This window comes from Pan paniscus, chromosome 10, assembly GCF_029289425.2.
Source record: "Pan paniscus chromosome 10, NHGRI_mPanPan1-v2.0_pri, whole genome shotgun sequence".
NCBI lineage: Eukaryota > Metazoa > Chordata > Mammalia > Primates > Hominidae > Pan > Pan paniscus.
The window spans coordinates 12,333,646-12,347,632 of record NC_073259.2 but is presented as its reverse complement, the minus strand read 5'-3'; the positions used below and the strand labels follow the sequence as shown (position 1 = coordinate 12,347,632).

General features: G+C 55.1%; 1 protein-coding gene across 4 annotated transcripts; it reads right to left on the bottom strand.

Annotated features, from left to right (window-relative positions):
• Window positions 1-6,562: 6,562 nt before the first annotated feature.
• LAG3 (lymphocyte activating 3) lies at window positions 6,563-12,574 on the bottom strand. Of its 4 annotated transcripts, XM_003820283.5 has the most exons (8): window positions 12,136-12,571; window positions 11,707-11,854; window positions 11,045-11,349; window positions 10,182-10,451; window positions 9,498-9,773; window positions 7,540-7,782; window positions 7,127-7,257; window positions 6,563-6,804 (listed from the first exon to the last, which is right to left on the bottom strand). In XM_003820283.5, the coding sequence occupies exons 1-8, from the start codon at window positions 12,191-12,193 to the stop codon at window positions 6,628-6,630; spliced, it is 1,608 nt and encodes a 535-aa protein (XP_003820331.3). In that variant the 5' UTR covers window positions 12,194-12,571; the 3' UTR covers window positions 6,563-6,627. The 4 variants fall into 4 exon arrangements, with proteins under 4 accessions (XP_003820331.3, XP_034791136.1, XP_034791137.2 ...); XM_034935245.3 differs by lacking the exon at window positions 7,127-7,257 and having other exon boundaries at window positions 12,136-12,574; XM_034935246.3 differs by lacking the exon at window positions 7,540-7,782 and having other exon boundaries at window positions 12,136-12,574.
• Window positions 12,575-13,987: the final 1,413 nt, after the last annotated feature.

Below are 13,987 nucleotides of genomic sequence, written 5' to 3'. Positions count from 1 at the left end.
CCGTAGAGGCTATACTGGCATGTGAGCCTAGAGTTGCCTGCTCTGCCAAAATTTCTAGAGAAGGTGAAAACCAGACGTTTATGTAATACCTCCTGATTTTAATATTGGTAACAAATTTTTTCAACTTGTCGTGACACTGGGTAGAGCAAACAGAACATTCCAAGGGCTGGCTCTAGCTTTGGGCCCACTGGTTTGCAGATTCCAGACCCGATGGATGGTGTGAGAACTTCCAGCTCTGTGAGTCTGTGGCCTGGAAGTTAACGGTCCTGAGAACTTGGCTCTCTCTCTGGGGTTTCCAAACAGGAAAAGAAAAAAGGAAGAGAGAGTGTGAGTTTATAGTAAACATTTGGCATTGTTGTGTGCTTTATGTGGTTGTATCTTTTATTTAATCCTCATGAGAGTGATAAGGCATAGGTATTATTGTCCAGGCCATACAGATGAGGAAACTGAGGCTTGAAGAGTTTTTTGTTTTCTTAGACAAGGTCTTGTTCTGTCACCCAGGCTGCAGTGCAGTGGCACAGTCACAGCTCACTGCAGCCTCAACCTCCAGGGCTCAATCTATCCTCCCGCTTTAGCCTCTCAAGTAGCTGGAACTACACGCATGTGCCACTGTACCCAGCTAAATTTTTTTTTCCTCTAGAGATGGGGTTTTGCTATGCTTCCCAGGCTGATCTCAAACTCCTAGGCTCAAGCAATCCACCCACCTCAGCCTCCCAAAGTGCTGGGATTACAGGCATGAGTCACACTGTGCCTGGCCGAAGAGTTTCAGTTGTCAAAGGTCTCAGAGCTAGTAACCACAGCTGGTGGAACCGGGATTTGAATTCACCCGCTTGGACCTCAATTTCTGGGTGGTCCCCCTCATTGCACTGCCTCTCCTCTGCATTAAGAAGGTCCAGGACCAGGCATGGTGGCTCATGCCTGTAATCCCAGCACTTTGGGAGGCCGAGGCGGGCGGATTGTGATGTCAGGAGATCCAGACCATCCTGGCTAACACGGTGAAACCCATCTCTACTAAAAAAACAAAAACAAAAACAAAAACAAACAAACCAAAAAAAGAAGGTCCAGGCGGGGCGTGGTGCCGAGTGCCTGTAGTCTCAGCTACTCAGGAGGCGGAAGCAAGAGGATGCCTTGAGCCCAGGAGTTCTGGGCTGTAGTGCACTATGCAGATCAGGTGTCTGCACTAAGTTCAGCTTCAGCATGGTGACCTCCCGGGAGTGGGGAACCACCAGTTTGCCTGAGGAGGGGTGAGCCAGCCCAGGCTGGACACACAGCGGGTCACAATTCCCATGCTAATCAGTAGTGGGATTGGGCCTGTAAACAGCCACTGCGCACCAGCCTGGGCAACATAACGAGACCCCACCTCTAAAAAAAAATAAGTAAATAAAAAAAGAAGAAGAAAGGCCAGGATGACAGCTAAGAGAAGTCTTCTCCCTTAGCAGTGGAGGGAGGTGTGAGGCCCACTGCCTCATCTGGAGCTTCTGAGGCTCAGCAGTGCCATGGTCCTCACATCTCTAGAGTGGTTTTCCATTTTCCAAGCACTTTCACGTTCATTTGCACGTGCCAGACCTTTTTGGTAGGTGTTGCCGTTACTATCCTTACTTTACAGAAGAAGAAATGGAAGTCAAGCTATCTGCCCCCATCACATGTCTGAAAGCATGGAATAGGGGGAGTTCCAGAGGCTATTTTTGCTGCATGTATCCTGCCTCCCTGGGCTGTAGAACGGGAGGAGGCCAAGCCAGGGGAAGGAGTGATGGGGAGGAGAGAGAAGCCGGTGTCAGAGGCTACAGACAGAGTGCTGGAGACTGGATGATCTGAGGGGCCTAGGGCAGCCAGGGTTGCAGGAAAGTTGAAAGCCCCAGGTGCAACTCTGCGGTGGCCTCCTTACCAGAAGTATCTTTGGCAGCACTGACGCCCTCTGCAAAGGGGGCTGGGGGCAGGGTTTGAGGATGGGGAGCAGGGGAGGGGTCTTTGGGGCTATTCTCTGGGAAGCAAAGTCTAGGAGCATCGATGCCATCTCTACCCCATCCACATTTCCCCTGGCTCCAGGACCACTTTTTGCCACTCTCAGAGGGTGGTTCTGGGCCTCCCCTACCCCACGGGAAGTTTGAGTAGGCACGTTTCAGAGCTCAGCCCGGGCTCAGACAGCTGACACCTGCAGCCCCTTGGAGAAACTGTCAGCCACAGAGTGGAGCAGATAGAACCGACCCCACCCCAAAGCAATTCCCTTCAAAGGAAGAACCCCACCCTGGGGTGGGCCTGTGTGGGGGACCCTAAGCTCCTTGATCTCCTCCTTTGAAGGAGGGATAGCAGCAGGGGCTCAGGCCTGAACCTTAACATCTCTACCTGGTAGGGGAGGTGGGCAGGGAAATTTCTGGGCCTGCAGAGGCTCCTCCTCTGCACTATGGAGCTGAGAAGACCACGTCAGGGGTAGGGGAACCGCTGGCAAACCCGACTCCAAGGCTGAATGTGCACAGTATGGCCTCCTACCTCACACACTCGACTTGCCAAGGCCCTGGACCTCACTTGGCTTCCAGAACTTCTGGAGAGTGGACAAGAGAAGAGGGCTGGGGATGGAGATGCTCAGAGACGTCCCTTCCCGTCTCTTGGCCTATCTGTGTTTCAGGCACTGCTCCCCACTCTGACAGCCAGGCTGCAAGATGCCCCCCAGTGACTCCTGTCTCCCTCAGTTCACACCCTTGCATCGCCCCCTCCTGCTTGCACCAGGTTGGTCTCTGTGATCAATAGAATAGGGCAGAAATCATGGTATGTTGCTTTCAAGATCAAATCTAATCTTGAAATAAAGATGTGGTAGCTTTTGTCTTTTCCACGCTGTCCCTCTGGGGGAAGCCAGTTGCTGTGTCGTGTTGTGAGAGGCCCCATAAAGACACCCACACAGGGAGGAGTTGAGGCCTCTGGCCGACAGCCTCCCGAGTGAGCTGTCTTGGAGGCAGATCCTCCAGCCCCATCCCAGCCTTCAGATGGCTCCAGGCCTGACCCTCACCTCAGCAGCAACCTCATGAGCAACCCTGTGCCAGAACTACTCAGCAAGACTGCTCCTGGATTCCTCGTTGTGTGAGATAATGTTTATTATTATTGTTATTATTCTTTTTAGACACAGGATCTCACCGTCACCCAAGCTGGAGTGCAATAGCACAATCATGGCTCACTACAGCCTGGAAATCCTAGCCTCCAGTGATTCTTCTCCCTCAGCCTCCTGAATAACTAGGACCACAGGTGCATGCCACCGTGCCCAGCTCGTTGTTAAATTCAAAAAGAAAAAAAAAATGGTAGACTGGGTGTGGTGGTTCACGCCTGTAATCCCAGCACTTTGGGAGGCCGAGGCAGGCGGATCACGAGGTCAGGAGATCCAGACCATCCTAGCTAACACAGTGAAACCCCGTCTCTACTAAAAACACAGAAAGTTAGCCGGGTGTGGTGGCTGGTGCCTGTAGTCCCAGCTACTTGGGAGGCTGAGGCAGGAGAATCGCTTGAGCCCAGGAGATGGAGGTTGCAGTGAGCCGAGATCAAGCCACTGCACTCCAGCCTGGGTGACAGAGTGAGACTCTGTCTCAAAAAAAAAAAAAAAATGTAGAGGTGTGATCTCACTAAGTCACCCAGGCTGGTCTCACACTCCTGGCCTCAAGCAATCCTCCTGCCTCAGTCTCCCAAAGTGTTGGGATTACCAGTGTGAGCCACCACACCCAGCTTATTATTTTAAATTACTAAGTTTTAGGGTAATTTGTTTGTTATACGCCAATAGGTAATTCATGCATCCCCCTTCCTTCTTAACAAGGAGCTGAGATGATTCCCACCCACCCACCCACTGAAGCTCCCTGAGCTCGTGGCCTCCTGGTGCTCCTTCCCCTCCAGGACCGCAGCCTGGAACACTGGTTTACAGATCAACCTGGAGAAGCCAGATGAATTAACCAAGCTCCCTAGGGGCCTTTGGAGGACAGGAAAAGGGCTGGAGATTATCCTGCCAGACGGAGAGTGGGGGGCTGTGGGAAGAGGAGTGGGAGCAGAATGTCACCCTGAGGAGAGACCCCACAGAGAAGCACTCACGGAATGCAGCCCATATGCCCTTTCTTCCTTCTGCCCTTTGCTCTTCTCTAGGGGGTAAAGGAAAAAGGAGGCCCTTCGTTCTGCCTCTGTCCCCTCCCTGTCCCCTTTATGAAAGAGCATGGGGAAGTCCCCGCATAGGCCTCAGTGAATCTTCGATGACTACTCTCATAAGCCCAAAGGGCATAGGATGTTAGCTAGTAAAAAGGAAAAATGCCACCCACAGAACTTTCCAGGAAACCCCTGCCCTATTAAAATATCAGGGCCTCCACTAAGGCTGTGGGGAGCAGGGTCCTGGGCTGGAGCTGAGGAGTCTCTGAGCAGCAGCGAAGGGTGGGAACGACGCTTTGGAGGCTTCTTGTGTTTTGTTTTTGAGACAGGATCTCACTCTGTCACCCAGGCTGGAGTATAGTGGCACGATTATGGCTCACTGCAGCCTCAACCTCCCAGGTTTAGGTGATCCTCCCACCTCAACCTCCCAAATAGATGGGACCACAGGGGCGTACCAGCATGCCCAACTAACTTTTTTTTTTTTTTAGAGATAAGTTCTCACTATACTGCCCAGGCTGGTCTCGAACTCCTGGGCTTAAGCAATCCTTCTGCCTCCGCCTCCCAAAGTGCTGAGATTACAGGCATGAGCCATGACACCTGGCCTGGAAGCTTCTAAAAGGACTTCAAGACTTCCTTTTGCAGTGTGATCATCTCTGGCAGGGCCAGAGCTTCCTCCTTCCTGTGCCAGTGTTTCTCTGCCAGTGACAAGGCAAGAGTCATCACCATCCTGAGGCTCAGAACCTCAGATTGCTGTAAATGGTTCATTGTTCAGGCTTCAGAGGGTCCCCCCTCTCCCTAAGGCTCTGCACAGAACAAAGGTGTCACCTTCTTCATCGTCTATCTCTAATGAGTGACTATTGTGTCTCTGCAGGGACATGTCCTCAGGTCTGTCTTTTTGTGTCTTTTTGCACACGGCACACAGACCCAGTGGGATGCCACTCACACATGCCACCATGCCCCTCCTGCTCCAGCAGGTTTGCTCCCACTCACCCACTCGCTTTCAATATTTTGTTCTCCTGTATGGGGTTAAAGTCCCCTGACAGAGTCATCTGTGGCCGAAGTCCAGGGCCCCACACCCATTTGCAGGCACAGGTCTCTGTCCCATGCCAGACTGGAGGATGCCATGTGCTGAGGCCGTGTTTGCTCTGCTGAGAGGACCATTGGCATGGCCCAGGTGAATGCTCCAAGACAGACAGACAGAGCAGGGTGCAGGCCGACTTGGGTTCTTCAATATCATTCTTAGCATGACCAGAGCAGGCCTGCTTTCTCCTTCACTAATGGATAATCAGACAAGTACTCCACACACACAGAGCACTTCACAGTTTCCAAAGCCCTTTATTATCTAATATTCACAATAACCCATTTTGGTGGGTTATTATCATTATCCCATTTAATAGGTGAGGAAACTGAGGCTCAGGGAGATTGACTACAGTTACATCAGCAAAGCTGGAATGAGAAGCCGGGGCTCCTGACTCCCACAGCTGCAGCTGGCTGTTTTGCTCTACGCACAGGCCTTTGTTCACAGCCTTCCCCTTTGTCAGACATAGATTACACCCTTGAGAGGGCCAGCCAGGGCTGTATCTCCTGAGACATGCATTGTTCAGTCCCTCTCCTGAAGGGTGCATAGGACATGTGACAGTCACCGGGCACATACTCAGATGCTGCACATAGAACGTGCATAATACAAAGGCGTTGCCTGCATTCACAGCAGTCTGTGCCCTGCCTTGCCCACTGCACTGCTCAACTCCTCAGGCCTGCCGCAGCCGGCCCAGTGACCTCCGTTGGGGTGTGACAAGCAGTGACCACTGGGTGGCAGTGTGTTCTTATGCCTGGGACCAGAAAAGCCGCCAAGGGCTGAGGAACGTGGGGGGTGGGGCAGAGGTAGGAGCCCCAGCCGGCTGCCCAGAGAGGTTTCCAGACCGGATCTCCTGGAAGACTTGACAAGGCAGTCCTCTGCGCGCCGCGCGCGTGTGTGTGTGTGTGTGTGTGTGTGTGTGCGCGCGCGCGCGTGTGTGCATGTGTGTGTGCACGTGCGCGCGAGCATATGTGCGCATCTGCTGCAGCCGGAGGGCCAAGGACAAGTGCTGAAGTGCAGCTGAGTGTGGGGTGGGGTGGACCCAAAGGACAAAAATATCAAGGAAACCAGGGCAGCCAGCGCACTGTGGGTGGAAGGTGGGTGGAAGGACGGAGGAGAGAGCTGCGGAGGCAAGGGGCAAGGGCTTTTTCGGGGGAGCTTCAGAGAAATGATTACCCAGGAGAGAGAAAGAGAGAGTGAGCGCAAGAGAGAGAGAGACCAAGAAAGAAATACGAAGCAGCCAGAAACAGAAAAGGGGAAGGTGAGGGAGGCTGGCTGGGGAAAGTAGGTTAGGAGGCTAGGGTGGGAGAAGGGAGCCCTCAGAGGCTGGGGAGAGAGGGGAACCTTCACTTGGACAAGAAAGAGCCAGACTCAGGCTTGCTGCTGACAGGGAGTTTATTTGGACTGGGCTGCTGAGATCTGCTGGCTGCCTCAGCTCCAGGTCAGAGCTGCTCCGGCTCGGGCTCGGGCTCCGGCCCCAGCTCGGGCTCCGGTTCCGGCCCCAGCTCGGGCTCCGGTTCCGGCTCCAGCTCCGGTTCTTGCTCCAGCTCCTCAATCTTGCTCTGAGCCTGCGGAGGGTGAATCCCTTGCTCTAAGGCAGAAAATCTTCTTGGTCGCCACTGTGAGAAGAGATGGAGAGAGAGACAGAGGGTGGAAGGAGGAGAAGGATGAAGGGAAGCGGATGAGGAGGGACGCTGAGTCCATCTATTTTTTCTCAGCCCCCCTGCCCTCCCCATCTGGTCCTGGCTTTCTCTCAACCCCCCTTCCAGCCTACCCAGGCACAAGCCGTCCCTGGAGTGAGAGGCTTATGAAGAAGGGGGGCTCTGAGGGCAAGTTCAGGGTCCCATTTGGTCACCTTCCTGAGGAAGGGGTGCCATCAGCACTCTGAGGATGGAAGAGCGGGAGCTGCTGGGGGGCGGGGTTGCCTTGCCCCTGGCTCACCTGTCTTCTCCAAAGGTGAAAGCCAAAGGCTCCAGTCACCAAAAGGAGCAGAGAAAGGACACCAAGGGTGAGAAACAGCAGGAGGTGGCCTGCTGGGAGGGCACCTGGGGCTCTCCCAGAGCGTTGGGCACCTATGGAGAAAGTACAGGATGAGGCATAGGGTCAGGACTAGAAAGGACACTTTGTCACTCTCAGACTTTACAGATGCAATGAGATCCAGAGAGTTTAAGGGACTTGTCCCAGGGTCATTCAGCTGATCAGTGGCGGAAACGGGTCAACCCTAGGCAAAAGCCAGAGATCAGGTCCCTGACTGGAAAGAAAAGCGCTGGGATGGGGGTGGCAGGGGCTGTTCTGGAAGGGGGATAAAGATTATTGCTGTGGCGTTTGGGTCCTGGCATTCTGGGGCCTCGGACCTGGGCTAGACAGCTCTGTGAAGTACACTGCTGCTCCAAGAAGCCTCTCCCCCTGGTACAGCTGGCATTGCCAAGGCTGGGAAAGGAGCTGGGCCTCCTGTGCCTCCAGCCAAGGTCCTGAGAAACTCCTCTGGGATGGGGTGTCCAGAGAGCTCCACACAAAGCGTTCTTGTCCAGATACTGGAGTCACCTCACAAAGCAGCTTCCCCAGGGATCCAGGTGACCCAAAGGATTTGGGAGTCACTGAAAAGAGTAGAAGGAAGAGATCTTTTGGGATTCTGCCCCCCTTATGTGATATCACAGGTTGAACCCCAAGTCTCAATCACCCTGCACTCACTTGGGTTCTGGCCAGGTGAGGTTGGGGAAGGACATCAGGGGTCATGGCCACGTTCATCTTTTTCTTTCTATTTAATTTTTTATTAAATTGTATACAGATGCGTTTTCACCATGTTGCCCAGGCTAGTCTGGAATTCCTGGGCTCAAGTGCTCCTCTCGTCTCAGCCTTTCAAAGTGCTGGGATTACAGGTGTGAGCCATCATGCCCTGCCGGCCACATTTATCTTATTCAGACAATGCTCTAGTCAGCTCCCTCCCCTGCTCAAAACATTTCCAGGCTCCCTACTGCCTTCACACTCAAACTGGCCCTGGCAGACCACAGAATAAATACTATTACAGATTCTTTTACATTACTTTCTACTCAAATGCTCAGAACCCTCAAAATCAGTCAGATGAGCTGACCCCCATCTACTTCACAATTTTGGAACTTCCGTGACGCGGCTCACATCAGTGTCCCCTGCCTTGTGGTGCCCCCTGAATGAACATCATCCCCCTTTCTGAAGGTATAGAGAACAGGGAACTGACCCATTCATCTAGAGACAGAGCATTCTCCAAGTTGTAAAGTGAGAGATGGGTGGGTGGGAGGAGACAAAGGGTGAAGGGCATCTGAGTAGTGTCCTGGAGAGTGATTTGGTGATGCAGACACCTGAGTTTAGACCCAGAGTCTGGCACTTCCCAGCTGTTTGGAGAAAGTCTTCGGGGTAACAGTATCTCTCTCATTGAGCTGTCTACATAAAACAGTTGACCTTCAAGAGGGCATTGGACAGAAAGAACTGGTGGACTTTGATGACTGATGGGATGTAGAGAGGAGGAGGCCAGGTTTCGAGGTTGGTGGATACCGGTGGATTACTGACAGGCTGAGTCGGCAACGGGAATGGTGGGAGAAAAAGCTGGGGTTCAGGGTGAGGCGGCTGAGAGGTGGTATAATATCTAGTTAGAGGTATCCAGAAAGCAAGTGAAAACTCAGGATTGGCCTTCAGGAGATGTATCATCCATTAGCATGTTCACGTATTCATTCAACCTCTATACATTATTAAGCACCTGCCGTGGGGTGCTACTACTGAGTGGCCGCAGGTGCGTGCTGCAGACATGGCTAATCTGTCATGGCTGATAGTTATCAACCAGTCAACACATACTCTCTGAGTATTCTTTTTTCTGTGTTTGTTTTATACTGTCTTGGAAAACCCTTGCTCAGTAAATATTTGCTGACCAAGGGACGGATTTATTCACTCCTCCCAAATCCAGGCCACTTCCTGCAACTTTAACCCAAGCCCTGGCCGCAAAGTAGACAAGGATTCTAGAAATATATTCTACCTCTTTTGAACCATTCAGAATTTTTGTCACCTTTCCTTCTAACTTCCCAGACCCTCCCGCCAATTGAGAGCAGGGGAGTCCCATAGAGAACGGTGGAACTTTTATCTTGTGACTCAAGAGGAGATTTTCAGTTTCGTTTCTTTATTATGGGGGTGAGAAAAGTGGGGGCCGAGATGGGCAGGCTCTGGAACTTGTGCCCAGTGGCCTGGCATCACAGGGTGGGTTTGCCTAGTCTTTGCCCTGCCAGCCCTTCCTCCCTGTCCTTTCTCCCCTGGGAGGGGAGCTACTCCTTTCCCACCTGAGGCTGACCTGTGATGATTGCCAATGTGACAGTGGCATTGAGCTGCTGTTCCTGCAGACGGATATGGCAGGTGTAGGTCCCAGCCTGGCCCTGGCTCACATCCTCTAGTCGAAGGGTAAAGTCGCCATTGTCTCCAGTCACCAGGAGGTCAGGGCCTCCCCCAGGAGGAGTCCACTTGGCAGTGAGGAAAGATCGGGTCCCCACACCAGCAGGCAGGCGGCAGGGCAGCTCCACCCTGGAACCTGCTCCAGCGTACACGGTCAAGGGAGTAGGGGGCTCCAGACCTGAAGAGAAAAGAAAACCCAAAGTTAAAGCTGGGTGCTGCAGTGGGGAGGGAGTGCTGGGGCTGCAAGGAAGGGAGGCAGAAGAATGCAGGAGATGGTCTGGCTCATAAGAGTGCTAAGGAGCAGAATGAGGTGATGAGCTGAGGATGCTCAGAAACCCAGCAAGTGGGCTTAGCCGGAAGGAGAGGGAAGGCTGGCAATGATGCTGGAAGGCCACGGGAGAAGCAAGAAGGGGTGATGGCAGCTGCGAGGCTGCCAGCAATATAAAGGGGTCGAACAGTGAGACCCACAGCAATGACGTAGGCCACTCGCTGCCGAGAACCTGGTTTGGGGACCCATAGTTAGGGGAGGTGACAAGGGGGGCAGGAAGGAGTTGTGGTCAAGTGTGAAGCAGAGTGGGGGAGTTACCCAGAACAGTGAGGTTATACATGATGGAGACGTTGAAGCCATCTCTGTAGGTGAGGATGCAGCCCCAGGGCCCAGAGTCCATGGGGCTGACTTGGGGCAGGAAGAGGAAGCTTTCCGCTAAGTGGTGATGGGGGGACTCCCGGACAGGGACTCGGCCCTGGCCCCGGTTCCGGAACCAATGCACAGAGGCTGGGCGGTCAGGGCGGCTGAAGGAGCAGTTCAAAATGACCCAGTCGGAGGTTCTGAGAGACCCTGGGGGGCTGGCAGTCACTGTGCGAGGATAAAGAAGACTTCATCAGCCCACTGGAAACAATTTCCCAACACAGCAGGACTGCCAAGCTGGAAGCTGCTGGAAACAGGGACCTGGCTTTCGACTTGTCTTCTCCTCTCCCACATCACCCTCTCCCCATCGCAGCTTCCAGCACCTGGAGGTGCATAAAGTGGATCCCCAAGACTCCCCAGGACTACTTTCCCCGTCCCTTGCCTGGAGTGTACTTGGCATCAGCCACCCTTGCCGTTTTCCTGGCCTGGAACCCCGCGAAGCCCACCCCCTGAGCTACAGATATCTGAAATGAATCACTTTAGCCCCATGCTCTCCCCCCCTCCCCCTCCCTCTGGGCACTCCCGCGTGGGTGGGAGAAGGGGAGCTCGGGGGTGACACAATCTCTCCACAGGGCCCCCCATACACGTGCTTCGGGGGCACCTTCCACTCCAGCAGGCCGCCCACCCCCTTCCTCTACTCGCCTGGGAGCTCTCCGACAGGGCCTAGGGCGCAGCCTCTGCCCCAGCCCTTCCTGCGTCCCGGGAGGCAGGGAATGGGGACCCACCTCCCAGCCCTTCTCCCATCGTCCCGCCCCACATACTCGAGGCCTGGCCCAGGCGCAGACGGAGGCGGCAGGAGAGGGCGCGGTCCCTGAGGTGCACCGCGGCGCGGTACTCGCCGGCGTCCGCGCGCCGGGCTGGGCGCAGCCATAGCGAGAAGTCCCCGCGCTGCCGGCCGCGCTCATCCAGCTGGACGCGGGGCTGCAGGGGCAGCCTCCCGCTGCGCAGGCCTCCGGGACCCACGCTCAGCACCGTGTAGCGGCGGGGCCTGGGCCCCCAGGAGGAGGGCGCCGCCGGGTGAGGGCCGGGGGCCAGGGGATGGCCGGGGGCGGGAGCGGGCGGGCCACTGGGCGGGAAAGAGAATGGAGTTGAGAAGCTCCAGGGGTAGGAAGCCCGGGAGGATGCAGGCAGCCACCCGCTGAGGATGAGAAAGCCCGCCCCAAGAGTTCTCTTGACCACCAACCGTCCCCTCACGCCCGACCCCTCTGTTGGACTGGCCGCATCCACTTCTGGAGAGAAAGGATGCTGGCGTGAGGGTCGCTGATTGCAGAGCAAGGGCAGGAACGGTGCAAGCGAGGGCAGGGAGACTGGGTCACTGGCTTCAGAGGGAGTGACACCTCAGGGCAGGGGACAGAGGACCGGCACGGGTGTGGGGTTGAGTGCTGGATTCGGAGGTCCTGTTGCCCAAGTTTGGGGTGCATACCTGTCTGGCTGATGCTGCCAAGTGACCCCTGCTCTTCGCAGAAGGCTGAGATCCTGGAGGGGGATTGTGGGGCTGCAGGGGAGCTGGGCAGGAGCCCCCTCCTGGGCCCACACCACCGGGACCTCAGCCCCTGGCTGGAGAGGCTTCACTAGGTGAGCAAAAGAGAGGCCAAGGGGAGGGGGCGTGAGCCGAGAGGCAGGGGTAGAGAAGGAGCCTGGGTGTTTCCCGAGGGAGAAACAGGGTGCAGGAAGAACTTGGGTTTCTGTTTCTTCTCTGCCCAGAGAGGCTTTCGGGGTGGAAGGACTGCCCAAAAAAGGGATTAGAAGAATCCACAGAGCTAAGGACCTCAGGACCTTTGTGGCCACAGAGATCCCTGCTGGTCCCCTCCTGTGGGGCTGGAGGTCAACCCTCCCGCCATCCCCGTTTTACCTGGAGCCACCCAAAGCGGCTGCAGAAACAGCAAGCCCAGGAACTGAGCTTCCCACATCTCTCCTATGGTCTGGGCAGCGCTGAGCCCTCCAAAAGGAGGTCAGAAAAGGAAAGGGGGCAGTGGTGGGGGGTGGGGGGTAAAGGAGAAGTTCTGCAGAGAGGGAGGTGGAGGAAGGGGTTCTAGAAGAAGGGAGACCAGGAGAGGGCCTTGGAGAGAGGATGGGGAGGGATGACCAGAGGCCGGAATCCAGAGGAAAGCTGGAAAGCTGGGCAGATCAGGCAGCCTGAGGAGGTGGGGGCGGGGGTGTCCCAGGGAACAGAGCAGGGCCGTGGCGGAGAGCAGACAGAGCAAAGTGGCTGTCGTGGCTGGGATGCCGTTCTGCTGGTCTCTGGGCCTTCACCCCTGTGCCCGGCCTTCCCTCCACCTTCCCCACTTCCCCTCCTCCCGGCCCGCCCCCCGCACCCCAGGGCTTACGGTTTCGCTTCGCAGTGGAAAGTCTGAGGGGGTTGATTCCCAGCAGCAGCACCCTCCACCTCTCCACCTCTGTGGTGGCGCTCCCCTTGTTTACTTCCTCAGTCCTGGGTCTCCCCACCTCCCCCTCCTCGCCCCTGCCCCACCCTCCAGACTGCTCCCTCTCCCAGGGACCTTCTGCCTCCACGAACCATTTCTGCCTGGAACTGCCCCCTCGCCCATCTCTAAGCTGCCTCCTCAGTCCCAATATTCACACTTCCTTCTTGGCAAGCTCTTTCCTTGTTGCTGAATCTCCTCCCTCGTTCCCTTAACCTCCCAGAACTTCGTGACCCCTTTAGACCTGCCTTTCCACCCATCAGTACAATGTCCCTGGGAACATGGTGGACAGGAAGCTTTACTGCACCCCAAAAAATGGTAGATCTGAGGCTAGGCATGCCAGCTTTGTGGGGCATGGAGAATAACTACATTGTATTGAGGCTTCATTACGTGCTAAGCACTGTATTGGACACTTATAGTAACTCATGAAATCTAATACTTTTCCCCATTGTACAGATGAGGAAACTGAGCTTCAAAGAAATTGTACAATTTGCCAAGGTTAGGGAGTGTGAAGATAAAAGCTGTGAGTGTACCTGTGTGCGTGACAGTGTGTGGTCCTGACCTTGGATGAGTTATGGGCGTCTCCTGGGAGAAATGATGCTGTTGATGAGTCAACACCCCTCCCCACTCCAACTCAGGTCCCCATGCACTCAGAAGCATCCTCCAGTCCAGAGGTTCCGAACCAAGAGGAGAAGGCAAGGGTCATGCGGAGATGGAGAAATGCAGAAATCTTAGAAATCTCCTAACAGAGATCAAGCTCAGGGGAAACAGAGGCAGTGGGACTAGGGAAGGCCCGAGACTGACAAGAGTCATACAACTCCCGCTCCCCAGCCCAGCCCAGGGAGAGTTGGAGGGCAGGTGACCAAACATACAGCCGACCTGGGGATGACACGAGACCCAGGATTTCCCTGCTTGACTGGAAGGAGCTCGCTTCCATGCCAGGCAGAGGGCATCTCTGATGCCAGGCAGCTCACTCCAGATCCTAGCAGGCTGAGACCCAGGACTACCAGCCCTCTCCCAGCTCAGGGGCAGGACTTCCTGTTTCTGGGCTGTTTCTCTGTGCCTGGTTCAGCACAATAGAGCTGGTAGCTTTCCACTGGGCTCAGCAGTGTCTAGGTCTTGTGTGGGTTAGCAGGGAAGTGTGTATTGCTGGGGAGGAGCATCCCTGAGAATCCAAAACAGGACATAAGTCAGCTCTCAGAAGAGCTGGGCTCCGGGCCACCCCTGGAGGGCTGATCTTGTCTTGTTGAGTCGTGGGTGGTAGGAGTGTGCTGCTGCTTTTGT

Excerpts from the sequence above, each read along its gene's own strand:
- LAG3 (XM_003820283.5), bottom strand. The coding sequence starts at position 12,193 with ATGTGGGAAGCTCAGTTCCTGGGCTTGCTGTTTCTGCAGCCGCTTTGG. Across the intron at positions 11,855-12,135 it reads GCCGCTTTGGGTGGCTCCAG|TGAAGCCTCTCCAGCCAGGG; the intron begins GTAAAACGGGGA and ends TTGCTCACCTAG. Across the intron at positions 7,258-7,539 it reads CACAGAGCTGTCTAGCCCAG|GTGCCCAACGCTCTGGGAGA; the intron begins GTCCGAGGCCCC and ends CTTTCTCCATAG.